We start from the raw sequence: 26,205 nt of genomic DNA, 5'->3' as shown, positions 1-26,205 counted from the left end.
TATGAGGTTTGGTTATGGTGCTTGGTATTTCACAATGTTAAATTGTTGTGTTTTCAGATAGTCGGAGTGCTATCTATCTTGCCAAGAATATAATGATACATACCATGCCAAAATCAAACACATTTGATGGGGAATATACCCCGATTTGAACTTCCCTATACGTCAATGCTCTCGTTTTGTAGTCGGATCGGGGTCAAACAACAATCATTATTGTGTGGACCATATTTTGTCTACTGTAAAATAATGTACATTTAGTACGAAAACAATGTACATTCAATACTAAAATAATGTACATTGTATTCATGGGATGTACATTATTTTTGTTATGAGTGTACATTATATTAAATAATGTACATTCAGTACAAAAATAATGTACATTTAGTATATTAAAAATATATTTTTTTGTTATGGTCCACATAACATTGTGTGGACCATGGTACACACAATAATTTACCGGTCAAACAGTTCGGGTCATGGTCCAGTGGTCCACGGGTCAAAGTCAAGCCCGTCAGTGCTTGAGCCTATATAAAGGGCATTAGCCCTTCATGTTAGAGGTTCCTTCCCCTCTCCTCCACTACACACTCTCTCTCTCTAGAGACTAGAACCCTCCCTAAAGATACAAGAACATCAATGAATAAGAGATTTATTTATTATTTAAAAAGGAAAAAGAAAAAGATCACGTTAAGCTACTTCTCTTGATTACTCTATCATTCATACATTTTATGTACACTCTCAATATATACATACACGATACACTTTGCATACATAGGGTAGTTAACCGTATCAACATTGTTGTCATATACCATTTCATCCGCGACGTTAGTAGTTGTGCATAAGGTTCTATTAGAGAATCTAATAAATACTAAGCCTCTACCTATTAATATTACTAAAAGTTTAAACAATGCTTAAATTTAGTCAATTGTTGACGTGATTGATTTCATGTTAAATTTAATCTAATGTGGAAATTGTTGAGAATATAATATGTGGCTTAAATTGATTCAACAATTGAAGGAGTCAATTGTTCTACACGTGAACTCCTCCACAATTTTTGCATGATTGCGTGTATTCACCTCAAAACTCTCTACACCATGCACCGTCCATTTTCTTCTCATTTCTTTGTAGTATACTATACGTCTATACATTCAAACTGTTTAGAGCTAAGTATTACATTACATGAAGCACAAGCTAGCTTAGCTAGCTAGCTAAGATCAGAGCATTCATTTCTATTTATAGAGACAAATTTATACAACAATGTTGTCAGTCCACAACGTCACTACTGAACAGCTTGAATTTATTGGCATCAAGGATCAACTTCCTTATAGAAGAGAATGCGCCCAGAAGTCCTGCACCTGTGAACACTATAATGATTAAGTTGTTAATCCAGAAGGTTAGGGATGACTTGGAGGGTTTGAAAGTCATGTTGTAGAGGAGCATTGGGAGAATGAAATCCAGAGGGATGAACCCAATTGCTCCAACTACGCCATTGATGTCCCCAAAGAATGGTAACATAGCTGCAAAAAACCCACACAGTGCCATGTACAGTGACCGGAGAATTATCCTCGGAATTAAGTTTCTCTTAGAGAACATCCCTTTGTTCACATCTGCAGATTTTGTTTCCATTATTTCATAGGCCACCTGAGAATACACCTGCATCATCATCATATATATCTCAAATTAATTACCTTATATTGATGATGATAGTGATGATGATGATAACTTGTTTTTGGGCGGTGGCCAGTAAAGGCCAAAGTCTAGCACCCCGTGGTAAGGTGGTTGGGGGATTGTTGGGCAAAGACCAGTAGCACCCAAAGTCTCGAAAATGGAACTAACTGTATGTTTTGAATGGATATATATGTATGAGACTTACCAGGGCAATAGCGAAGAGCTGAAGAAGAACAAACATAACCCCAAGACCTAATACCCATGTTGGAGCCAATGAAGGTCCATCATCTGGCATTAAGCTCTTGAGGATGTTTGAATTGGACTTGTTTCCAAATGCCCAATATCCAGACACCGCAGCAGAATAGAAGGTGACAAGAATCACAGAGTAACACATTGTGAGCCCTTTCACCATCTTTCCTGTTACTGGTGGAGCAAGAGTTGCCTGGATTAATTAAGCGAATCTTATAAGATACCAAAAAAAAAAAATGCTTCTTATATGTGAAGAAAATCAATATGCAAGAATTACAGGCTTAAACAGTAGTATTTGATTTAGTGAAGTTCAGTTAGGAGTAAAAGAGGTGACCTGTATTTCAGGCAGAATACCATTTCCAAAAATGGCAGCTATAATGGATATGGAAGTGAATGCACTGAACACTCGAGACAACTCCGACGTTTCTAATGAGTAGTCTCTTGAAGGTGCATTTTTGGACATTCCTGCATTACAGTGGAAATGCTTAGATCATATCAGAACTATCAAATATTGATGAATAAGTCATTTCTATCATTCTTCTATCTTGTCAAACATTCAGACACGAAATGCAGGTAAATTTGGTAGAATTAGGACATGATTGTAATGACAATTACTGCAAAGGATTTACCAGCACGAATGCAAGCACCAACTACAAGGAAAGTGTAGCCCAAACTCAGGAATAGGGAAACCAGGTTGATATGCCTGAGGGAGTGGAAGGATGGAAACTGCGAGAGAACTATCTGGACTCCCGTTACTATTGCTATGAAGTCATACAACTTCAACGACCCATGGGGTGAAAGGTTCGAGTACATGATCTTGTACCACCAAATACAAAACAAAAGACTGCCTTTAGAATCAATATTATATAGTTACAGAATAAAGAGCTACAGAATGCTTCATTTATCTACTTGGCAATTGGTATGCTGTGTTCCATCATATAATCTGAACAAAGGACCAGTTTAAATATTTATACTAAAATCACTATATAACAGGGCTTTCAAATCAATATAGCTACAAAATGTTCCATTGTGCTTGAGTATTTCCTGTAGAACTACTTTTGAGAAACTATATATGGACAAAGTAACCCATGGTAATCACTTAAAAGGTCTCCATTAAGAGCATAAAGTCAGTAATATCCTATAAAGAGACTACACTGTATACCTGGATGCATTCTCCAGCAAGCAAAATTGCTCCTATGCTAATTCCAGTGTTAATGGCTGTTTGAATGAATATTACAAAATAAAACATCCATCCAGAACCTGCAAGAAAACAGATCAGCAAGCTGCCATAATAAACTACCTTCTCTATACCAAAAAGAGCTCATTGCTACCAACCTACCAGCATCACTGTTAAAATGACTATTTTTCTAAGGTCTAAAGTAACTAATGTTAAAGGATATAAAAAGGGGAAAAAAATAAAGATTTGTAAAGACTTGCTTTTCTAATTACAAATATGGAGTTGTTAAGTATGAAATGGATGGAACCATGGGACCACAAATTCAATCTAAATATCTTTCCTCGCCCCAAGGGCCTCACAACCCAGCCCGACAAGATTGTGGAGGGTGAATCGGGTGACTTGTCTCGCCCTTAAGGCCTCACTCCAACCCGAAAGGATTGTGGAGGGTGAATCAAGTGTCCACAAGGAGCTACCCCACAAGAGGGTGATCAAATATCTTTTAGATCTTTTTCCTATAGTTACATGTGAACCAGGAATTATCCCCAATAGGATATGCGGCTGCCAGCTAGTAAGCTTATTATATCCGCCATGGATTTAATGCTTTCACACTGATGAGCCTTTCAAAATGTCCAATGCCATCCTCAACACAAAGTCTTCCTTTTCAGCCCCCAAAAGAACATTTTCATAGGAGTGCGAATTCAGCATCCTACCATCGAATTACCATAGAGATGTGATTAAATGGTTAATGTTCACCCCAGTTATACAACCAAATAATCAAGCATTGAGATCGAACAGTTTGTAATTCACATGTTTAGCTCATTACCACATAGAATTTACCTTTTTCGCAGCGATCAAACTATGTTACCCAAAATGGTGGAAAAACGAGTCTCTGTGTAGTAGTTAAAAGCGGTAAAAGGAGCTCCCATGAGCCATTGAAAGTAGGAATTAATGAATGCACTTTAGTACTACGCACCTAAAACGTCGGCGGCGAGCTCGCGGAAGCGGATGTGGCGACGGCCGGACTTCTCACAGTGTTCAAGCACCAGAGACATGAGATAGTAGGAGTAGAAGGTCACCACTCCCATGGCGGTGAGGCAGAGGAACCCCAGGCCCCAACCCAGCCCCCGGAACGCGTAAGGCAGAGTCAGTATAGAGGGCCCCACTATCGCCGTCGTCAGGTGAAATCCAGCGTGCCACCATTCCCCTGTTCTCCAACACAATTCCCGTCACGTTTGGGAATCAAAAAAAAAAAAAAAAATGGGGGAAAACGATATACATACTAATACATAGTTACATACTAACAGGTATTAAAACAAAAGAAGACCGATAAAAATAACAATACCTTTGGATTCCAGCACGAACACCGCTCCGGCGTCGTTATCACGGCGCTCTTCCAGAAACGCGTCGCTCCGAGGAGGCTCCGCCATAAACGCGCCCTGTTGATCAGTACAAATACAAACTTATACGCGCTATTCGATTTCACTCCGTATAAGCAGTTAAGAAGAAGAAGAAGAGTGGACGGAAAGGCGGAGGCGGATGCGTCGATAAGACTCTACAGAGACGTTTATTGGCAGTTATGGGAAGAAGAAGAATAGAAGATGACAGCTGAACGTCATTCTTACATATATATATATAATATAAACTATAAATATCGAAGCTCATACGTAGTTGGTAGTTGTATGCTGGGGTCAGTTTAGTAAATTTATATATATAATAATTTCATATTGATATTGATGCCACGGTGGAGCAGACACTAGCCAACAATTTAGCAGTAATCAAATCATACTATTAAATAAAATACTTTTAGTATATTAAAATATATAATTTTTATTATATTCATATAGCATTGTATGCACCATAGTCTACACAATAATTTGCCAATAGTCATGTTGTGCATCCGTATGCACCAAAATACTTTTAGTATATTAAAATATATAATTTTTATTATGATTCATATAGCATTGTATGCACCATAATCTACACAATAATTTGCCAATAGTTATGTTGTGCATCCGTGCATACGGATGCAAAAACGACGTTGTTTTATTAAAAACGCGCATCCAACTTTAAAAAAAAAAATCAGTATCGATTCTCCTCAACAGCATTATGTTGTTCATTCATTCTGAAATTTTAGTTCATAGATTCTGGAATCTTAGTTCATAAATTTTGAAATTTTAGTTCATTCATTCTGGAATTTTAGTTCATCGATTCTGGAATTTTAGTTCATTGATTCTGGATATATAGTTTAAATTATACACAATATAATGTTGTTGCTAGGAATCGAAACTGAATTTTTTTTAAGTGAGATGCGCATTTTTAATAAAACGACGTCGTTTTTGCATCCATATGCACCATACATGGTGCATATATGGTGCATACGGATGCACAGCATAATTTGCCCAGAGCAACACCCAGACCAATATAACAACTTGGCTCCTTGAGTACGCTTAAATTTCTCACATAAAATTATCTATTAGTCAGTCATTTTTATCCCTTTATAGTATTTCAAAAAATTTCTATAATACATATAATATTTCCAAAAAATATCTATATTATATATCAGTCCGGATAATATTTGTACAATTATATATATTATTAGGTACTATAGTACTATTAATAATAATTTCCAATAGTACTTCATTGCATTTAGTATGATCCACATTAATATTGTTGATAATTTTAAAAATATTTTATTAATATTACATAAACCATAAACATAAAATTAGAATTGAAACAAATTTTTAATCTTTTATTAAAAAAAAAAATCACTCTCTTAAATTCTTCCTATATTGAGATCGAGTAGGGTTTTATTAACGGGGAAAAAGAAAAGTTAAATGGCAAAAATGTTATCATTACACGTTTATAGACAAATCATTATGGTGAATGTGAAAGTGTGAAACCAACAAATAAAAAATAGCTAGTCCTCATCATAAATGTGCACCACAATTTATTTATAGATATTATTTTTATAGGGAAAAATGAATTTATTTCTTTCAAAACAAATTATAACGGTTGGGGAGGTGGGTTTGTTTGACTTTGTGGATGAGGAGGGGGTGTTCGAATAAATTTAAACAAAAATATTTAAGTTAAGAATTCACTCAATTATCATTGATACAAAAATAAACTCAACAATCTAAAAACATAATAATTGTGAATAAATGTTATACTTTTCATTTATATTTATTTTTTTTGTTAAGTTTTTTTTTTTTTTTTTTATACATTATACTATAAAAGTTGTATTATACAATATTTTAGATAAACATATCCCTGCCGTTATAACTTTTGTTATCTTTTCCACTGTTGTTACTATACACATGCATCCACCATATATTTTTTTATCTTCTTCTTCTTCAATAATAATAATAATAATAATAATGATAATAATAATAATAATAATAATAATAATAATAATAATAATAATATACATATTATATATTAAAGTTATATGTTAGTTATCTCTTATCTTAAAATATAAATATCAAATTTATAAAAATGTTTCGATCCATGGAAGACTGAATTCAGAGTCCTTTGATAGCATCTTAAGAAGATTAAAAGTAAAACTTGCGAGATGGAAGTCCAAAACTCTGTCCCTCTGGTAGACAGGTATTGGCTCAATATGCGTTAAATCAATTCCATGGAGACAGTCTTATTGTCCGTCGGAGTATGTCTTGCTATTGAGAGGCTCATCCGGGACTTCCTGTGGAGTAGTAATGAAGGTGGAAGAAGGTGTCATCTAGTGAGATGTGATTTAATTACGAAGAATAAGTCCCATGGTGGCTTAGGTATCCAAAAAATGGAAGCCATGAATCTTTGCTTTTTAAGCAAAAATAGGTTGGAGGCTCTTGCATGAGAAGGACAGCTTATGGGCTTAAGTCTGGATGAAGGAAGTACAACCGTAACTACATTAGATTTTACTTATTTATTATTATTCTCAAATACATAGAATCATATATGTTTACATCCACAGTTCAACTGATTAACTAATACAAAATAAATTTAAAATTTAAAGTTTGATGATAGGGAAAAAGAAAAAAAAGATTTGTTAGTTCAAAAGTCTATAGCTCTTCAATATTCTTGTCCAAACATAATTTATCTTAACTATCTTTTCAAATTTTCCCCTCAAATTATGATCTCAAAAATTTTTAAATAGGTAACTGTTTCAACTTTCAACATTTAAAATATATTTCTTCCCATGGCCCCTTGTACAAACTTAGCGTGTAAATTGGAATTAATTGATATAAAAAATTTAAATATGTTAGGACTTACTCATAGTACTCCAGGGATATATAGCCAAAAACCTTACGAAAACTTTTTTATTATTATTATTTTTATTCGTACATGTCTTTCATATTTCGTAACGTTTATCTTATATTTTCTTATTTTTCATTTTCGTAAGCCCTCAAAATTTCCTCTCTGGTGTTTTATGCACACAAACACGACAATGAATTTAAGTTTCTAACAAATATCAATAGATGAAGTTATGTTATTCTCAAAAAAAAAAAAAATATATCAATAGATTAGATATTTAGATGCAAGATGAATTGGAATCGGCGTCATTTCTATTATTGGCAGAAATACAGAGACACAAGACAACGTAATATAGTGGAAGTAATCTTGAAATAAAGACACAAAAATTAAAACAAGTATTTCTGTCCCTAGATAGTGCAAGAAATAAAAATTCAAGGTACACACTTAATTTTTGATAAAGAATTATGGTTTCTAAAATTATTTTAAACATTTAATTTATGAATAAGTCCATAACCATTAACTCAAAGCATGAATAGTTCAGACGTTAAGTTTGGAAACAATGACTCGGAATCGAGTCTCACCAGTAACAATGAACAATAAGCAAATGTATAGCTTATGTGTTTAGCTAAGTTACCATGATTAAATCTTTCCAAGTACTCTGCCAAACTAGGCGTGGGGTTAGCAGGTTGTAGGTTCAACCTTTTCGGAAACAATTACAAGACAAATCTTTTTATAATGCCACAAGTCCACAAATGCCAATTTGGTATTTTACTTGATTAATATGATGCCAATTATTAATCATGTCAATTTTTATTTTACTTGATTAATATTATTAACTTGGGTTGATGAATTTGGTAGGTAAGGAGCAATAAATATGAAATGTTTTTCACATTTCAAAGAGAATTAATTCTTCCGTTACTAGTACAACTAACTAAAAGTCAAGTCAAAAAAAAAAAAAAAAAAAAACTAAAAGTCAAGTCAAATAAGCACATTACAACTACAAATGAGAAAGAGATGTTCAACACAAACAAATTGAACATTGGGGGCTGAAATTGTTCATTTCTTGCTGTTCTGACACTCTGCTGCAGATTTATTGTATTCCTCCAATTCCTTCTTGTATGCCTCCATGGCCTCAGCAGCTTTGCTGTTCCAAACTTGTTTCTCTTCTTCACTCAGCTCCTGCAACAAAACCAATCATAATGCTACATCGTTCTAGAGGTCGAACTTGCACATAGTTTCCCATAGTTTATAACAAATTAAAAAATAAAAAAGAGTTGGAATCATTTTATACCTTCCATTTGAGAGAAATGAGAGCATTAACTGTTGTATTGTTGGTTCCAGGCTTCTCTTCCACTATCTTCTTCCTTTCCTCTTTGCTGAACAGAATGAACGAGGAAGCTGGCTTCTTTTGCCTGTTGGGATCTACATTCTTCTCTTCCTTCTGTTTCTTTCTTTGATTCTCTTTTGTTTTCTGCATTGCAAAATGTTTTAATCATTTTGCACCTCAAAATCAAAGCTGTAAACCAGCAGAGAAAACTACATACCTTAATGAGATTTTCTGTCTTCTCCTTCTTCTTTAGCAATTGCATAGCTTCCTGCTTCTTGAGCTTGATCATATCCTCCTCTTCCTTCTTGTGGCTGGCAGCTTCCTCCTCCTTCATCTTTCTGTAAACCTCCATTTCTTGAACATACTGTTCCTTGTTCTTTGCTGCAATTTCTTCATAGGGTGCTTTCTGGTCATCACTCATGTTCTTCCATTCTTCACCTGTGATCTTTGCCACCTCTTTCACATTCTTGTTCTCAGCAAGCAAAGCAGCGCGCCTCTGATTCGTGAACACGAAAAAAGCCGACAATGGTTGCTTTGGTTTCAATGGATCTTTCTCCTTCCTGTATACAACAAAATGAGATCAATTTTGGGACATATATACAGAAGATCTTGAAAGGGAAGGGGGGGTTTACTTTTTCTTCTTCTTGTTGTTGTTTTCATTGGCTGTTGTTTCTTGCTGAAACTGGATGAATTGGTCGAGCAATTCCATGGCGGTCTTCTGCTTGTGCTCCTCCTCCAAGAGCCTCATTGCTTCTTGTTCACGCTTCTCATTTCCGACAACCTTCAAGTATTCTTCTTTCTCGGCCATGTACTTTTCCTCGTACGGCTTCTTGTCTTCCGGGGTGAGCGTCTTCCATTTTGCCCCAAGCTGATTTGTTATCTCCTTGAACTCCGCATCTGGGTTCGCTTTCTTTACCTAAACCCATCATCAATTTCGCCATTTTTAAATTCTCAGAAAATATCCATGGAGATTGTGTATATAGATATATAATTTTGGAGCATGAATTGATCGAATTACCTCATTCCACTGGTCTTTGCACCATAACAGATAAGGTGTTGCCGGCCTTTTCGTTCCGGGATTCTTGCCTTTCTTCCCTTGTTCTTTCTCTTCCAGGGATTTCAGAATTGGCAAGTTCTGGAGAAAGTTATCAAGATTAATGAACAATTATAAAGATTATTTCTATATCACGTTTTAGGTGAAGAATCAAGAAACGTACGAGAGTGGGTTTGAATTCTTTCATCTTCTGCAATTTCTTGAGTTCCAATTGAAGCTTCTCCTGTTCTTTGCCGCGGATTTCAAGCTCTTCCTCTTTCTGCTTCAGCATTTCCTCCCTGGCCTTCAACAGTTCCTCCGTCTGTTCCTTCTCAATCTTCAGTCTCTGGAGCCTGTCCTGCATTTCCTGGAGTTCCTTCTCGAACGAAGACGACTCCTCGGACTGCTTTTTCGCCTTCGAGCCCCCTCCTCCTCTCTTGGATTTCTTCTGATTCTGAGATAGACTCTCATGGTTCTCTTTCCCAGCGGACTCTTCTACCGGGAGGGGAACGTCTGGGGATTGGGAGGCAGCGGCGGCCAAGACATTGGCCTCGCTTGATGAAGCGTTTTTCTGCTTCAGTGGTTTTCTGGATCTCGCTTTCTTCGCAGGGATGGGATTGGGCATTTCTGCAATGGCGGCCATGGCTGGGAAAAAGGGAGTTTGAAATGAGAAACGGCTAGTTGCAGTGATTTTCGTTTCTTCACAAACAGGGAGGGCCGAGGGGCTTATATATTTTAAAAGGAGCGTAACGGTTAAATTTTTGAAATTCAAATAAATGTAACCGTTGCAGATTGCATCAAATGGGAATGTCTTCAAATAAAACGGAACATTATTATTATCCAACAAAAGGTTACTATTTACCAATTTTTACATTTGGTCCTCTTATTATTCATTTTTTAAATAAAAACCTTGTCACATCCAATTTCTTCAACTTAATTTCTAATCATGAATGACCAAATTAAATTATGCGCTATGTAATTTAATATCTTGATTGACATAGAAACTGTCTTTTAGTATAAATAACTTATATAGCGCATGATTTAATTTGGTTATTGATGAGTGATGACAAAAAAAATTAGGTCAAATAGACTAAACACGAAAAAGTTTTAAAAATCTTGCATCAAATGTGAAAAATTAAAAGTTAGAACCAAATGTGAAAATTGTTCAATAATCGTGGGTTCAAAAAGTGAAAAATTCGTCCATACAGACTTAGCTCACTGGTTGATTAGATAGTATTTGAAAAAGACCGAAAGAGACTAAAGTTTGAAACTCGGCATCGGCAGTGTGAGGATTGGGGATTATACTCAAAGTGGATAAATTCCTTGTGCGCAGTAACATTGGGCCTTGTCTAATATACCGTTGAGTTACTATAATTTATATCATCTCAAATACTTTTCGAGTCGTAGTGTGGAGGCATTTAGGGTCGGGGATTTAACATTTTGGTGGGAAAAGAAAAGTGAAAAATTCTCTATAGGGTAATGATGAGGCTAGAATATCTGATGTAAATCATAACAGAGTCAGGTACAAGAATAATATAGAGGACACATAACTAGAGTCCTAATAGACGACTAACATATAAGTCCTAACACTCCCCCTCAAGCACAGGGTTGCTAGCAACATTGAGCTTGTCTCTCAAGAAACAAAAACGAATAGAAGGCAAAGCCTTAGTAAAAATATCAGCTAACTGGTCCTTTGTGGAAATAAAGTGAACCAGCAGCTCCTTCTTCGAGACCTTGTCACGAACAAAATGATAGTCGATCTCAATGTGCTTGGTCCTGGCATGAAACACGGGATTGGCACAAAGATATGTAGCACCTAGATTGTCACACCAAAGCTTGGGCGGAGACACCTGCGGCAGACCAATTTCCCGCAGAAGAGAAACAAGCCAAAGTGACCTATACAGAGACATCAGCTAATGCCTTGTACTTAGCCTCAGTAGAAGATCGAGCAATTGTACGATGTTTCCTACACGTCCACAAAATCATGTTGCTGCCCAAAAACACTGCAAAACAGCTCGTTGATTATTGATCATCTGGATTGCCAGCCCAATCCGAATCAGAGAAGGCATGAATATCAACAGACATAGATTTCTGAATACGAAGACCAAAACCCAGAGTGCCTTTCACATAACGCAACACACGCTTCAACATGCTCCAGTCCGCAGTAGTAGGCGCATGCATATGCTGACACAATTTATTAACAGCAAAAGATAAGTCAGGCCAAGTTACCGTAAGATATTGGAGAGCCCCGCCTAAACTGCGATAATGAGTAGGGTCAGCAAAAGGAACCAGAGTAGCATCATCAGACCGAACAAGAGAAACAGGAGTAGAGATTGGCTTGCAGTCAACTATGCCAGCTCGCTTAAGAATGTCCTTCATGTACCGCTGTTGGGACAGAAGCATCCCATTAGACAACGGAACAGTCTAAATGCCGAGAAAGAAGGACAGAGCACCCATATCCTGAACCTTGAACTCTAACGCCATTTTAGCCACAAGGTCGGCTACACGAACCAGATCAGAACTCATGACTAAGATGTCATCCATATACACAAAAAAATAGAGTTGAACACCACTGTGAGAATAAATAAACAAAGACACATCAGTCTTAGATGGAGTAAAGCCAACCGTTACCAGAAAATTATGCAACCGCGTGAACCAAGCACGAGGTGCCTGCTTAAGCCCATACAACGAGCATTGCAATAAGCACACATGATTAGGCAACGTTTTGTCCTCATAACCGGGTGGCTGGCGCATATACACAGTCTCAGCCAAATCATCATTCAAGAATGCATTGTGGATGTCCAACAGCCGAACTGACCAACCCCGCAACACAGCCAATGACAAAAGAAGCCGAACTATTGTAGGTTTTACAACCGGACTGTTCCTACGGTGGCTGCCACCCCTCCTCCTCCTACCACCAGTTTGTCTTCTGCTCATCACTTTGTCTCCATAACAGAGTACCAGATGAGGCTAGAATATCTGATGTAAATCATAACAGTCAGGTACAAAAATAATATAGAGGACACATAACTAGAGTCCTAATAGACGACTAACATATAAGCAGGGACAGAACTACCTTTGGGGTTAGGGGGCCCTGGCCCCCCACCCCCACCCCTACTCTCACCTTAATTTTTTTTTTTGTAAATATGTATGTATATATTGATATAGTGAGAATAAAATACACTTTTGGTCCCCCTTTAATTTTTTTTTTTAAATAATCTATTATGTTGATATTAAATGAACTCAAAATATATATTAAATGTCAAAATTCATTAAATAAAAAGAAATCAATCAAATAATTAAAGTGACCATTTTTCTTTATTATCTTATTTCTTTTATCAAGATTTTAATAATAAATGACATCAAGTATACATTTTAATTTAAAAAATCTCCAAATTTGAGATATATGCTTTGGTTTTATTAGTTATATATGTTGATTAACTAATTAGTGATTTATTGTGTGTTTTAATCATTTATTTACATTTTTAAGATGTACATTTGCTAGTTTAAATGATTAGTTTTGAAATTGACACAAATTAATATTGATTATTTAATTCGTCTTGATTTTTGTCTTTATCTCTTAAATTTTGAAATATTTAGTTAACCAGTAAAATGAATATAAGTTAATTATGAAAATATTTGGTGACAAAATAATTGACAAAATTTTTTTATTTAATGTTAAGTGAGAATTTATCTACTATACTAATAAGAGCCCAAGAGAGTTAGGCCTATAATGGGTAAAAAAAAATGGCAGTCACAAATTTTAATCAAATGAATGGCTCAGATTGATTAAAAGATGGATAAGATTTAAATTTTACACTAAAATTTCCTAAAATACCCACACACCGTTACTAATTCCGTTAAAATTTTAAGAATTACCGATAATTCACCGTTAACTTACTCATTGATTTCAATAAAAAAAAAGGTCTTAGGTTCGAACCTCATCCCAATCAAAAATTGACATAATTAGTACTCTATTTTACTCTTATTAAATTATATAAATAATAATTTAGTAGCTACAACAAAAAATTATAGATATGCTTTTCTTTAATTTAGAATTATGTGTCCACAATGCCTTTATTCAAAAAAAAAATTATTCATTATCAATAAATTAAATAAGAGAAATAATTGTATTAGTTATATTGTCTTTATTTTTCTACAATATAAAAATTCTTTATATTCAAATTTATTAATTGATTATATTCGCTACATTGTCCTTACAATGTCTTAATTCAGTGAAAAAAAATTATTCATTATCAATAAATTAATTAAGAGAAATATTTTCATTAGTTATATTGTCTTTATTTTTCTCAAATGTAAAAATTTTTACATTCAAATTCATCAATTGATTATATTCACTACATTGTCTATTATCTTTTTTGTGCACTATTTTTCTAATTAAATATCAAAGTTATAATACAAAATAATGTTATATATTTATTTACCAAGTATTTTATTAATACCATGAAAAAATTAAAAAAAAATATAATTAATAAAACCAACTATATTAACTACTTGAGAGATTTTGTGACAAAGAGAGTATTCAAATCACACAACAAATTGAAGTGAGAACTATCTTGCAATGTCCTTGTTTGACAATCCGCAGTTAGCGGATTATATTAGCGGATTTGACCGACGAATTTATTTAATTATTAACATTGGGTAGAAAAAATGACCGCCAAATTATTAAATCAAATGAATAGTTCAAATTGTTCAGGTTTTATTTTTTTTAAAGTTTCTCTAATTTATCCTTAATTATATGATTATCCATTTAACTTTTCCGTTAATTCACCGTTAGTCTAATTCTAATATTAACGTCTAATATAGAATTATAATTACACCATTAATCTAATTCTAATATTAAAGTCTTAATAGAACTTAACCACAAATCCTAATGTCGAAATCTCCTCAAACAATATTAGTATATATTTAATATTTTATGCCCTAATTTTTATTTGTTCTCCCTTATGTCCCGTATTTGGTTTCAACCATACCTATACAATTATTTTATTGACAATTATAATCAATCTTGACTATATTATCTTGCATTTGTAAACTTAGAATTACCTATTTAACCCGCACGGGCTTAGCTCAATGGTTTAGTGGGCAGTATTTGGGAGAAGAGACCAAGGTTTGAACCTCGGCAGCGGCAGTGCGGGAATTATGTCCAAAGTGGGCAGATTCCTTGTTCGCACCGGCATTTGGTCCTGTCTGCTGAACCATTGAGTCACCGTGATTTACAACTTCCCACAATGCTCTGTCGGGTCGGAGTGTGGGGGGCCCTTAGGGTTGGGGACTCAACCTTTGGGAGAAGAATTACCTATTTAAATACGCAAATTCTTAATATACTTTAAAGTACTTATTTAAAAAAAAAAATTGGGCATTATCCCAATCGCGCAATGCGCGTAAAAAACTAGTATTTAAATAAATGTTGTTGTTATTGTTATTACTAGTATTGTCCCGTGCGATGCACGGACTAAATATTAAAGATTTGTTTGTAATGTTAGAATAGGTAAAAAATATTTTTAATAATGGTATTTGAAGTACAGAAGAAGAAAACATGAACCACAATTTAATTGTTTAAAATTACATTTTTACTAAGTATATGACAAAATAATTATGATATTGTATTTACAATATTTAATTTAATAATTGAAAATAGTATGATACAAAAAGTTACTATTATTAATCGCAGCTAGTGGTATACATATTTGATCTTGAGTATGTCTACTCCTAGTATGTTACCAATGCAATGCACGGAATGAATATTGGACAACATTATAATAATATTATTTATTAAAAAAAATACATAACCTAATTTCAACATAGTTACAATTCATATATATATATATATATATATATATATATATATATATATATATATATATATATATATATATATATATATATATATATAAATTTATTTTATTTATATTATTAATTATTATTATTATTATTTTCATTATTATTATTATTAATGAAAATAATAATAATAATAATTAATAATATAAATAACATAAATTAATATATATATACACACACACACACACCATATGGTCTTGTGAAAATTAAATGTTGTTAATACCAACATTTAACCATTAATATCAGCATTTAATTTTCACAAGACCATATGACTTTATTATAATTAAGATTATATTTTGTGGTATGTGAAAAATTTCTAAAGTAATGATTGACACATATGTCGATCGTACTCATATAATTATGTATTTCATATTTTATTACACATAGTATAATTAGAAATCATTATCAATAATAATCACAATAATGTATGGTAAATATAATAATGAGTAAATACCCAAAATGGTCCCTCGACTATAGCTAAATTCACAAATTGGTCCTCGACTTTCAATTTCAACCAATTAAGTCCTTAACTTTGCAATTTTGACATGATTTGGTCCTCCATCTATTTGACCGTTTGTTTACCGTGATCGACGATCTCCAGAAAAACCTTCAGCTCTCGTCGGAGCACGTGGAGGCCTCCAGGATGATGTTGCGCTGGTTCAGAAACACGCCGTCTTCTTCGCTCTAGTACGAACTCAACTACATTGAATCCAAAGGGAGGATGAAGAAAGGCGACCACATTTGGTAGATTGCTTTCGGCAGTGGATTCAAATGTAACAGTGCGGTCTGGAAATGCAACCGGAACCTTAAAAAACCGACGGTGGACCATGAAATTACATATATATCCTCAAAAATCACAGTCAACAAACGGTCAAATAGATGGAGGACCAAATCGTGTCAAAATTGCAAAGTTAAGGACTTAGTTGGTTGAAATTGAAAGTCAAGGACCAATTTGTGAATTTAGCTATAGTCTATGGACCATTTTAGGTATTTACTCTATAATAATATGATGCGATTAATTATAATGTCGACTAACATTGTAAATTTTCTCTACTACACCGGTCCCCCAACTCAAGTTTTCTGGTTCCGTCCCTGCATAGAAGTCCAAACAGTAATAATGGATCATGAATGCATTCATTGCTAATGCCACTATATCACCCATTTACTTCCACCAAATTAACAAATGAGTACAAAAATGAAAATGTATGCAACTTTTTTCTTTGAACATCATCACAATAAGCGTGGTGATAAATGATAATGATTCACGGATAGTATTGTATTTTCTTATTTGTTTGATATTGCAATTTGTTACTCCTCAATATCTAATTCTAATCGTCATATTAATTTGTAGAATTAAACTACTGCAAAATCCCTTTAAACAAAAATCTTTTAATAATACCCCAAACCACATATCTTAAAGGAATCAATCTCATACCTATATTTTTTGAATGCTACTGACTCTATGTCATTGTAGTATGTGTCCATTTATACTTTTTCAACCTATTGAAACACAAAGAGTCAACACCGCCTCCACTTAAGCTCGACCTCATACCCATTTAAACCAGAGTCCATCATCTAAATAGCTTGCTTGAATCCACGAAGTCAAAAAGCTATATTTGGTAAAATAGTTAGTTTATTAGTCAATTTTGACTTATTTGATAACTATTAATTATTTGACTTATTTAAAAAATCAATATAAATGTTTGGTTAATTAACTTTTTGTAACTCTAAAATGCTAAAATTAAAAAAGTTGCTCAAAACAACTTTTTCAATTAACTTTTTTGAGAGAAGAAATTATACCAAACAGCTATCAGCTAACAATTAATTTACCAAACACTTTTTCTACCATCAACTAATGTTATCAACTAGTTATATCTTCTAAAACCAATTTAAATTATTAAGTACTCCATATAAAAATAATGAATCATAAATAAATTATTTTTAAAAAAATTGGACCTCTAAAAATTAGATGCCATGTACCTTCGTCCTAGTCATGGTTTAGGCCAAGGCTGGCCTACCTTGTACACGAGGGAGGGCTTGAAAGCCACTCCTCAAGTCCTAGTGGTAATAGTGTAGATCTAGCACGTTTATCAACAACATGGTTCGCAAACCATTTGATATATAAAAGGAAAACGCTAATAAAGAAACTAGTTAAAAGCAAATAGTCTTTGACTATACCAACATACAAGAGATCCACCCATAGACAAATTTTGATTTAGTATTAGAGTAAGCAAAAAGAGAAAAAACATTTGTACGCCTTGCTTGACCCATCAAAAAATATTATGCTACCATTCTATGAAGTTAGATTGAAAAGATGAATAATATATGAAGACCAGTTTATGTTGATGAATGATGAGAAGTATATATAAACAGAGAAGTCATCCACAATGGCAAATGCATAATGAGCTTCAAGAAACATCAATGGCAGCAGCAAACTGATCCTCCCCATCACGGACAACCATCTCCATTAGCAAATCATTCCAGGAATCTATTGGCCCAGGCAAACACCAATGTAAACAGTCATTACCAACACTCTCATTCTTGCCTTTCGCGAATGGTTGGAAGAATCTATAAGGACCGGGATGACCATCGGGCCTCAACAGCGAAAGCGGGTTCACATCAAACAGTTTAAGCTTCACCCCCTTTTCACCAGCATTAGCCAATACCTTCTCAAATTCTTGCAGCTCAATGCGGCGCAGAATCTTGTTGATCTCGGTTAACTCAAACTCGCCTTCCTTTGCAGGTTCTGTTCTTCTGCAGCTCCCTCCGCTATGCCACTCACCATTCTCGAAATGATCCGGTGTGGAAGTCCTGAAGAAGATCGTCCCCCGGTGGTTTGATGATATGATGAAGCTGAAGACGTGCCTCAGAACTTCTCTGTAAGCATAGTTGAACCCGAGCTGTGTCAAGTTCCTTTTGGGGCAGTTGTGGCAGCCCAATGCTGTATCGTTTTCAAAATAGATTGTTGATTTTACAAACCATTCGCCGCTGGAAAACATCATGTAGTCGAAGCTATCGAAATGCTGAGTCCAGTTCCTGTCAAGCCTGTCGAGATGCAGCTCGATTTCAGACGTGGAAACCCCATTGTAGTCCTCAAAAATGGCGGCTTCTGCCAGAAATGGGGACCAAATGACTGAAACAGTGAAGTTGAAAGCAGGGAAGATCCATCTTTTGGATCTGTATTCCTCATCATGGTACACTTCAATAGGTTGTTCCACCTGAAAAAATCCACATCTTTACTATAAAAATATAAATGTGTAGTCCAACTATAACTGTACTCTATCGGCCTGACTTTTAGTTGAGAAGTAACACATTCTTCAATATTCGAGTCAAACCTAGACTATAGGTCATGGGTTCAACAATATGATTTGTTGGGCAGAGGCCGGTGAAGGACCAAGTCAAATGGCTAGCGGGATTGTTGGGTGGAGATCAGTTAAGGGTCAAGTCAAGTACTTTACCTCTCGAAAATGTGATGGAAGCAAATCAACTAAGATGCAAAACATAAAAAGTGGAAAATCTTTTAAACGAATCATTTCAGTGAGTTATCGTGTTACTTCATCATATTACTAGCAAGCAGACAGACGGCTTTTACCTTGGAGAGCATGCAAAGAATGGATTGAACATGGTTCCTGGATATTGAATCACCGATTAATGCCCAGGTTTTGTCCCTCATTAACTCAAGAAACTTCTTTGGCTTGAAGCGAGGCAGGTTGCAATCACGTGGCTTCCATCTCCAGTAAAGAAACTCGGTATCTGGTCGACCATTCTTCATACAATCTTGATGGCCTCCAATGAAACTGCATGTCTCATTAGTGTAAGAAGGACCATCTGGATTATGAATCCAATCTCCAACAAAGAGATCACACGTCTCTGTGTTCTCTATACACATATCCAAAAAAGCAAATTTGGTTCAGTTTGTGACAATATGGATAACCTTGTAGCCCAAAAGAATGACGATTTTCTGTTCTTTTTCAAAACAAACGAATTCCTCAAAAACAATGTCTGTAAAAGAATGCAGGTAGCAAATCTTCATCATGTTCATTTCAATCCATTCATAACCAAAACCATATAAAGATAATTACAATCACATCCTAATGATAATTAATTAATTACTCTCACTCCCACATGAACAGTGTCAGTTGTCATACAAACAGACACACAATTACACAAAAACAATTTCAGTTAGTTCTGAGTGGTAGATCGTGGACAAGGACATAGGATTGAGCATGGGTAACCGCAGTGTGGTGTGGGCCCCGGCACGGGTCCTCCGACCTAATGTATCGATGAGTAACCCTGATTTACCTCTCTACTCTACTATACTGTCACTGTCAGGCCAAGGTGTAAGGGCTGGGGGTCAGGGAATTTCGCCTTTGTGGGCAAGTTAAACTACTAATCCAAAAAAACAAATTAAACAGAGAGTTATTAAGAGCATTGGTTTTCTTTATTTACTTTTTGCATTTTGCCATTCTTCAATTGCAAAGTTTCCAGATTTATACAAAAACTTGAAAGTTGTATATGCATCATTATTGTGCTTTCAGTCTAACAAACAAGCAAACTACACATCAAATCACAGTTCCCCTTTATATATAGATGTAGAAAAAGCTGGGCAAAGTAAACATCTATCACAAGAAAGGTAGTATTCAAAGCACCAAAAAAAGCAAAAAAGCAAAATTGAGTACCTTGAGGGAAATCATGATGAACAGTTTGGGGCAAACGAAGATGAACAGGCAATGGTGAAGGCAAAGAGTAACCAAGAAATATCGGAGTAGTTTGAGGGATTTGAAGAATCGGAGTGGTTCCAGAAAAAAGTATCCTAAAAGCAAGACTGACCACCAGAACAGAGAGCCCCAACTTCAAAACCAACAGACTCTGCTTGTTCTTCAGAGACCGCAACCAGGACTTCCAGTACACCATCATTTTCTTAATCGCCTCCACTGAAATTCTAACAGAAGATGCATAAAGATGCAATTTTTGGGTGAAATATGTGATGGGATTGTGTTAAGAGAGACATGGTAGCCTAGCCCAAATCTGTGATGAAAAGTCCAAAAGAATGTATTTGGGTTCCTGAGAAATGTAAATGTATAGCCAAGTACAGAGTGGGGCAATTGTAAGCACAAATTTTGGCGGAAATTCGGAAGGAAGGTGACACTAGTAAATAAGGAGTCATCCAATTGGTGTTGAGATATAAATAAGGGGCAGCTCGAAAGGGCTTACCTCACTCGGGCTTATTTCACTGATTCAATCAATTTTTGAGAGAAAAGATCAATATTTAAATTTACGTGAAGATTATTTTTAATGTAAGCAGAGCTTTTGTGCTCAAATAAATTTTGACTTGTCTGCTGAGTCATTGGCCCGGTTTAAATGGCTGTTAGCTATTAGCTGATTGCGTTAATTAGAAGGTATAACTAGTTAATAACATTATTGATTGTAGAAAAATCTTTGGTAAATTAGTTGTTAGCTGATAGCTGTTTGATATAATTTCTTTTCTCATAAAACTAATTGAAAAAATTGTTTGGAGTAGCTTTTTGAGTTTTAGCATTTTTGAATTGCAAAAAGTAAATTAACCAAATACGTGTATTGATATTTTAACTAAATCAAACAATTAATAGTAGTCAAATAAATCAAAATTAATTTATAAACCAATTTTTTACCAAACAAGATCAATGAGTATTTATATCTTTTTAAATACTTTGTTTAGAGTGTGGGACCTTAGGATTCAACTTTTTGGGAGAAGATATAAATAGAAGGGAAATTCATTTGTCTCCTGTGGTCTGTGGAGACAAATCTGTCCCAGTGCCCTGAGCCCCTGAGTCCGTGACCATTGGCCGATCACTCAATCATTAAATTTATCACCTTTTTAGACTATCTACATGTGGAAAGAGTAATCCTATTATCCTTTCAAAATTTTTCTTTAGGGAGAAGTAATATTTGTTTGATTATTTTAATTTTCATTAAAAATTAATAACATCAGTCAATTCATAGATATCTAATGGCGGAGTATATGTACCACTCCAATGTTACTGTCGGAGCCCGAGGAACGTCACGGCCGCTCCGCCGCTTACTGACAGCCCTGCCTACTCTAGGAACTCCGCCGCCTGGGGCAGTAGTATGTAGCCCAGTAATATTGTATGTAGTCAAATATTAATTTTTTTCTTTTAATTTTTTGAGATAAGTAAAATGTCAATTTTAACCCGGCTAAAAATGGAGAATTTTATTTTCGGTGAAATTTTGACGGAAAAGTGGCCGGAAGGACCATTTTTGCAAAAAAATCAATAGTCGTGGACTAAAATTGCAAGGTTCAAAAGTCATGGATCAATTCTGCCAGTGCCACTATAGTCGTGGGACTAAAAGTGCAAAAAACTCTAATTTAAGAAACTAATATAGATACATGAATAATTCAGAGAAAATAAATACTGTAAATTTATAATTTCAGAGGAAAAATGTGTCATTTTCCCAATATAAAAAATAAACATTTTACAGTTGCAAAGAAGATGGGAAATCTTTGAATTTCTGCTTTAGGAAGTCAAATGAAAAGTTGAAACAGAGACAATTTTCTTTTACCGCCGAATTGAATGTTTGACCCTACAATTGTACTATTTATACTATTTTTTTTTGGAAATTTGTACTATTTATACTTGTATAGTTTATCCATTATTTTGAATTTCATTCTTGGTCTGTGACTCTGGATAAGATGTTTAAGGGCGCGGAGGAAACGCTTACCACCTGCATCTTGACAGTTCCAAAAAATACAATTCATAAACAAAACAGGGGAAGAAAGGAAAACAAAGTAAAAAACAAACAAAACAGAAGAAAACTCACACGGAGGTGCTCATTAAGCACCCATGATACCTCCACTCCTGCGCTGCGCAGATATCTCCTCGAGGTCCATGACCACGTCTCCCTCGTCATCTAGACGTTCCGGTGGGTCCCCAAAGTGCTCCTTGGATGCCTGCCACACCGGCGAAGGCGTTGGTCTGGGGAGTCTGCCGGAGCATTGGCCTTCGAAGAACATGATGCTCTTGTGGAGCGCATCGTGATAGTTGTTTGTTCTGATGTAGCAATGTGAAACAGGGACGAAACAGAGGAAGGCCGAAGAAGAAAGCAACGTGACAAGGTAATTTAAAACGCCACGTGACAGCCAACTAACATGGTAACCAGATGATAACTTGTAAAACTTGAAAATTGAAAGATTTGCCTGATATTGGTTAGTATAAGGTAATTTAGCCTAGTCTATATAGTGTAAGAAGATAATAAAATATACCAAATCAAAATTTAAATTAACCTATACAACAAAAATGAACAAATTTTCTTTTCCAAAATTTAAATGATGTCATATATTAGGAAGTAATGTTTTTTTTTTTTTTTTTTTTTGTGAGAGAGAAAACATATTAGGAAGTAATGTTAATTATTTTATAACGGTATCCGCCAAATAATGCATAATTAATGAATATCAAATGTTGTAGTATTTGGCTTCGCTAGTCACCTTAGGTAATGCAATATTTTGTGAGAAGAGATTAAGGAAAATATTATTAGTTTTTCTTAGGACGATAAAAATTTGCATTAGATTTTATTAACAAAACATTTAATGTATTTTTGACTAGCTTACTTCGGATCTTGTATTTGTATTAGCAATCCGCTTACCAACCGTCTAAACTATTAGATTTAATATATTTTTTTTTAATTTACTCGTGATGGGTTTATTTTTAACAGATAATTGGTAAATATAAAGGACTATGATACGTATTGCATACAACTAATATCATTTGATAGGAAAATAATAAGTATATCCCAATGACTTAACTAGTAAAATTTCTTACATGTCGTAGTTTTATTGTAAGAAAACAAATATATGATGAATGAAAATAAGAGTAAATATACTATAACTCTATTCAATGCAATATCACCAAATATTTTGTAGATTGTAGAGAATTACAACTTCAACTTTCACCTACATTAGATATATTAAGCTAATCAAAATAAAAATAAATTTATACTCTTGGTTGATTGAGTTGGCATACAAAGTCTTTTTAATGTGATTTACCTCTTTTATGTGATTTGTAAACTATTACATTTGAATGAAATTTATCCGTTATACACCTTTGATTAGTGATTATACGTTCCTCTTATCATTAATATATATATATATATATATATATATATATATATATATATATATATATATATATATATATATATATATATATAGGGATGCACTCAGGTGCGAATAAGTGCTCAGGAGGGAAATGCGAACGAATCAGCGCGCGACACGTGTCCATATCTAATAACTTAAAAAAAAAATGCGGTGGCATTTTCGTAAATAATTGAACATCGAAGTGCAAGTAAAATCACTTACAAATGCACCTACTTTTACCTATAAGTGCATGTAATTTTGCCTTGTTAGCATTCACTTTCCGCAAACATTCATGCACCTGGGTGTGCTTATAACTATATGTGCAACTATTTATAACTATAGGTGCAACTACTTATAACTATATGTGCACCTACTTTCACCTATAAGTGCATGTAATTTTGCCTTGTTAGCATTCACTTTCCGCAAACATTCATGCACTTGGGTGTGCTTATAACTATATGTGCAACTATTTATAACTATAGGTGCAACTACTTATAACTATAGGTGCACCTACTTTCACCTATAAGTGCATGTAATTTTACCTTGTTAACATTCATTGATCTGAGTTCAGCGGGTAGTAATACCCCTGAAAACCACTCGCAAACATTCATACACCTAGGTGCAACTACTTATAACTATGTGTGCAACTACGTAGAACTATAGGTATAACTACTTAGCACTATAGGTGCAACTAAGTATTGATGCTCAGTGTAAATTTTTACTTGCAACTATAATACATTTTACATGCACTTGTAATACATTTTACTTGCACTTCGATGTTCAATTAATTACGAAAATGCCACTGTGTTTTTTAAAAAAATCAGTGTTTCTCATCCATTAAATCTGGACACGTGGACGAACAGAATTCATTCCTATTTCGCGCCTGGGCGAAGCATTCGCACCTGATTGCGATTATATATATATATATATATATATATATATATATATATATATATATATATATATATATATATATATATATATATATATATATATATATATAGTTAATACCCAAAATCGTCCTCGACTATAGTGGTTTTTCTCAATTTCGTCCTAAACGACTTTGGTGACCTAATATCGTCCCAGACTTTTGTGTTTCGCTCAATTTAGTCCTCCATTTGTTATTCCGTCAAATTGGTGTTAAATAAAAGGGACAATTCAGTAATGTCAATATTGATCTCTCTTTACTTTCAACTTGTGAAGTGTGAAATTCCTCTTTCTTGTACGAATTACACCCAGAATTACTCCCGGACCTGCAAATCAAATTTTATATTCGCAGTTTTAGGAGTAATTCGTAAAAAAAAAAAAAAAAAAAAAAAAGAGATTTCGCAGTTCACATGTCTATGAGTAAAGAGATGCCAATATTAAAATTACTGAATTGTCTATTTATTTAACACCAAATGGACAGAATAACAAATGAGGGACTAAATTGAGCAAAAACACAAAAGTTTAGGACTAAATTGAGCGAAACACAAAAGTCTGGGACGATATTAGGTCACCAAAATCGTTTAGGACGAAATTGAGAAAAATCACTATAGTCGAGAACGATTTTGGGTATTAATCTATATATATATATATATATATATATATATATATATATATATATATATATATATATATATATATTGGGTAGCTGAAAACGTGATGGTAAAATGTGTAATTACCCGCTATTCATGCACACGAGCCAACATTGATTGGAACAATGGCAGCCATAACCTTCGGCTTGATAAGCGCTCGTGAAACATAGTATGTACGAATAAGGTATATTTAAATGTTTTCTTTTACTTATTTATTTTGACATTTTCACGAATTAACGAGATATTTGGTTGGAAGGAAGGAATTACGTGAGAAAAGAATTATAATTTCATGGGAGATGAATAATTGAGAATAAAGTGAGAATTTAAATTACAGTGTTTGATTTATTGGAATATCATTACTGAAAATTTTAATTCCAATGTTTGGTACACATGGAAATTTAAAGTGAATAAGTAGTATAATTGTATAAAGTCTAAAATGTCTATTGTTGTTGTAGGCATCAATTTTAAGTTTAAAAAAGATAGGGGTAATTTTGGGCAATTTATATCGTGCACCAGGGCGCGCATTGCATTGTGCGCCATGATGCAAAACGACGTCGTTTTACATAACTGTATAAAAATTACACATAATTGTATAAACAAACACACATAACTCTATAAAAATGGACATAATTGTATAAATAAATACGCATAATCATGTCAACTCTCTTCCGCGCCTCTAAAAATAGACATAATTGTATAAATAAATACACATAATCATGTCAACTCTCTTCCGCGCCCCCCGAACTGGGGTGCAGTGTATAACGATTGGTAATTTTGTTTCATGACTACCTTTTTTTCTTCCTAAAATCCATGGAATTAAAATCACATGGGGAACATGAGATTTTAATTCCATGAAAATGAGAGAGTTGCAATTCCGTGGAATTGCAATTCTTTCCAACCAAACTAAGGAATTTAATGGCCTTTGGAATTAGGTAGGAA

At 34.2% G+C, this 26,205-nt stretch overlaps 4 protein-coding genes across 5 annotated transcripts; all 4 read right to left on the bottom strand.

Annotated features, from left to right (window-relative positions):
- Positions 1-1,037: 1,037 nt before the first annotated feature.
- On the bottom strand, positions 1,038-4,706 carry LOC109147974 (probable GABA transporter 2). The gene is made up of 7 exons (XM_019295663.1): positions 4,431-4,706; positions 4,062-4,292; positions 3,074-3,171; positions 2,541-2,727; positions 2,246-2,376; positions 1,868-2,104; positions 1,038-1,647 (listed from the first exon to the last, which is right to left on the bottom strand). The coding sequence occupies exons 1-7, from the start codon at positions 4,513-4,515 to the stop codon at positions 1,258-1,260; spliced, it is 1,359 nt and encodes a 452-aa protein (XP_019151208.1). The 5' UTR covers positions 4,516-4,706; the 3' UTR covers positions 1,038-1,257.
- Positions 4,707-8,205: 3,499 nt separating this feature from the next.
- LOC109147973 (high mobility group B protein 6-like) lies at positions 8,206-10,398 on the bottom strand. Of its 2 annotated transcripts, none has more exons than XM_019295661.1 (6): positions 9,881-10,398; positions 9,682-9,798; positions 9,296-9,579; positions 8,881-9,223; positions 8,628-8,807; positions 8,206-8,515 (listed from the first exon to the last, which is right to left on the bottom strand). In XM_019295661.1, exons 1-6 carry the CDS (start codon positions 10,337-10,339, stop codon positions 8,393-8,395), a joined length of 1,506 nt encoding a protein of 501 aa, XP_019151206.1. In that variant the 5' UTR covers positions 10,340-10,398; the 3' UTR covers positions 8,206-8,392. The 2 variants fall into 2 exon arrangements, with proteins under 2 accessions (XP_019151206.1, XP_019151207.1); XM_019295662.1 differs by having other exon boundaries at positions 8,628-8,804.
- A 1,320-nt stretch (positions 10,399-11,718) lies between these two features.
- Positions 11,719-12,633, bottom strand: LOC109147769 (uncharacterized mitochondrial protein AtMg00810-like). The gene is made up of 3 exons (XM_019295427.1): positions 12,163-12,633; positions 11,926-12,081; positions 11,719-11,880 (listed from the first exon to the last, which is right to left on the bottom strand). The coding sequence occupies exons 1-3, from the start codon at positions 12,631-12,633 to the stop codon at positions 11,719-11,721; spliced, it is 789 nt and encodes a 262-aa protein (XP_019150972.1).
- Positions 12,634-17,755: 5,122 nt separating this feature from the next.
- On the bottom strand, positions 17,756-20,727 carry LOC109147697 (protein trichome birefringence-like 23). The gene is made up of 3 exons (XM_019295331.1): positions 20,238-20,727; positions 19,151-19,437; positions 17,756-18,776 (listed from the first exon to the last, which is right to left on the bottom strand). The coding sequence occupies exons 1-3, from the start codon at positions 20,473-20,475 to the stop codon at positions 17,967-17,969; spliced, it is 1,335 nt and encodes a 444-aa protein (XP_019150876.1). The 5' UTR covers positions 20,476-20,727; the 3' UTR covers positions 17,756-17,966.
- Between the last annotated feature and the right edge of the window lie 5,478 nt (positions 20,728-26,205).

The sequence above is a fragment of the Ipomoea nil genome, unplaced genomic scaffold (genome assembly GCF_001879475.1).
Source record: "Ipomoea nil cultivar Tokyo-kokei standard unplaced genomic scaffold, Asagao_1.1 scaffold2036, whole genome shotgun sequence".
NCBI lineage: Eukaryota > Viridiplantae > Streptophyta > Magnoliopsida > Solanales > Convolvulaceae > Ipomoea > Ipomoea nil.
Note: the sequence above shows the minus strand (reverse complement) of the source record. Positions and strands in the feature narration are given on the sequence as shown.

Excerpts from the sequence above, each read along its gene's own strand:
- LOC109147974 (XM_019295663.1), bottom strand. The coding sequence starts at position 4,515 with ATGGCGGAGCCTCCTCGGAGCGACGCGTTTCTGGAAGAGCGCCGTGAT. Across the intron at positions 2,728-3,073 it reads TTGCTGGAGAATGCATCCAG|ATCATGTACTCGAACCTTTC; the intron begins GTATACAGTGTA and ends TGGTGGTACAAG. Across the intron at positions 1,648-1,867 it reads AGCTCTTCGCTATTGCCCTG|GTGTATTCTCAGGTGGCCTA; the intron begins GTAAGTCTCATA and ends ATGATGATGCAG.
- LOC109147973 (XM_019295661.1), bottom strand. The coding sequence starts at position 10,339 with ATGGCCGCCATTGCAGAAATGCCCAATCCCATCCCTGCGAAGAAAGCG. Across the intron at positions 9,580-9,681 it reads GCAAAGACCAGTGGAATGAG|GTAAAGAAAGCGAACCCAGA; the intron begins GTAATTCGATCA and ends TGATGGGTTTAG. Across the intron at positions 9,224-9,295 it reads AACAACAAGAAGAAGAAAAA|GAAGGAGAAAGATCCATTGA; the intron begins GTAAACCCCCCC and ends TGTTGTATACAG.
- LOC109147769 (XM_019295427.1), bottom strand. The coding sequence starts at position 12,633 with ATGAGCAGAAGACAAACTGGTGGTAGGAGGAGGAGGGGTGGCAGCCAC. Across the intron at positions 12,082-12,162 it reads AAATGGCGTTAGAGTTCAAG|CGGTACATGAAGGACATTCT; the intron begins GTTCAGGATATG and ends CTGTCCCAACAG. Across the intron at positions 11,881-11,925 it reads GGGCTCTCCAATATCTTACG|CATATGCATGCGCCTACTAC; the intron begins GTAACTTGGCCT and ends AAATTGTGTCAG.
- LOC109147697 (XM_019295331.1), bottom strand. The coding sequence starts at position 20,475 with ATGATGGTGTACTGGAAGTCCTGGTTGCGGTCTCTGAAGAACAAGCAG. Across the intron at positions 19,438-20,237 it reads TCATCATGATTTCCCTCAAG|AGAACACAGAGACGTGTGAT; the intron begins GTACTCAATTTT and ends ATATGTGTATAG. Across the intron at positions 18,777-19,150 it reads TTCTTTGCATGCTCTCCAAG|GTGGAACAACCTATTGAAGT; the intron begins GTAAAAGCCGTC and ends GGATTTTTTCAG.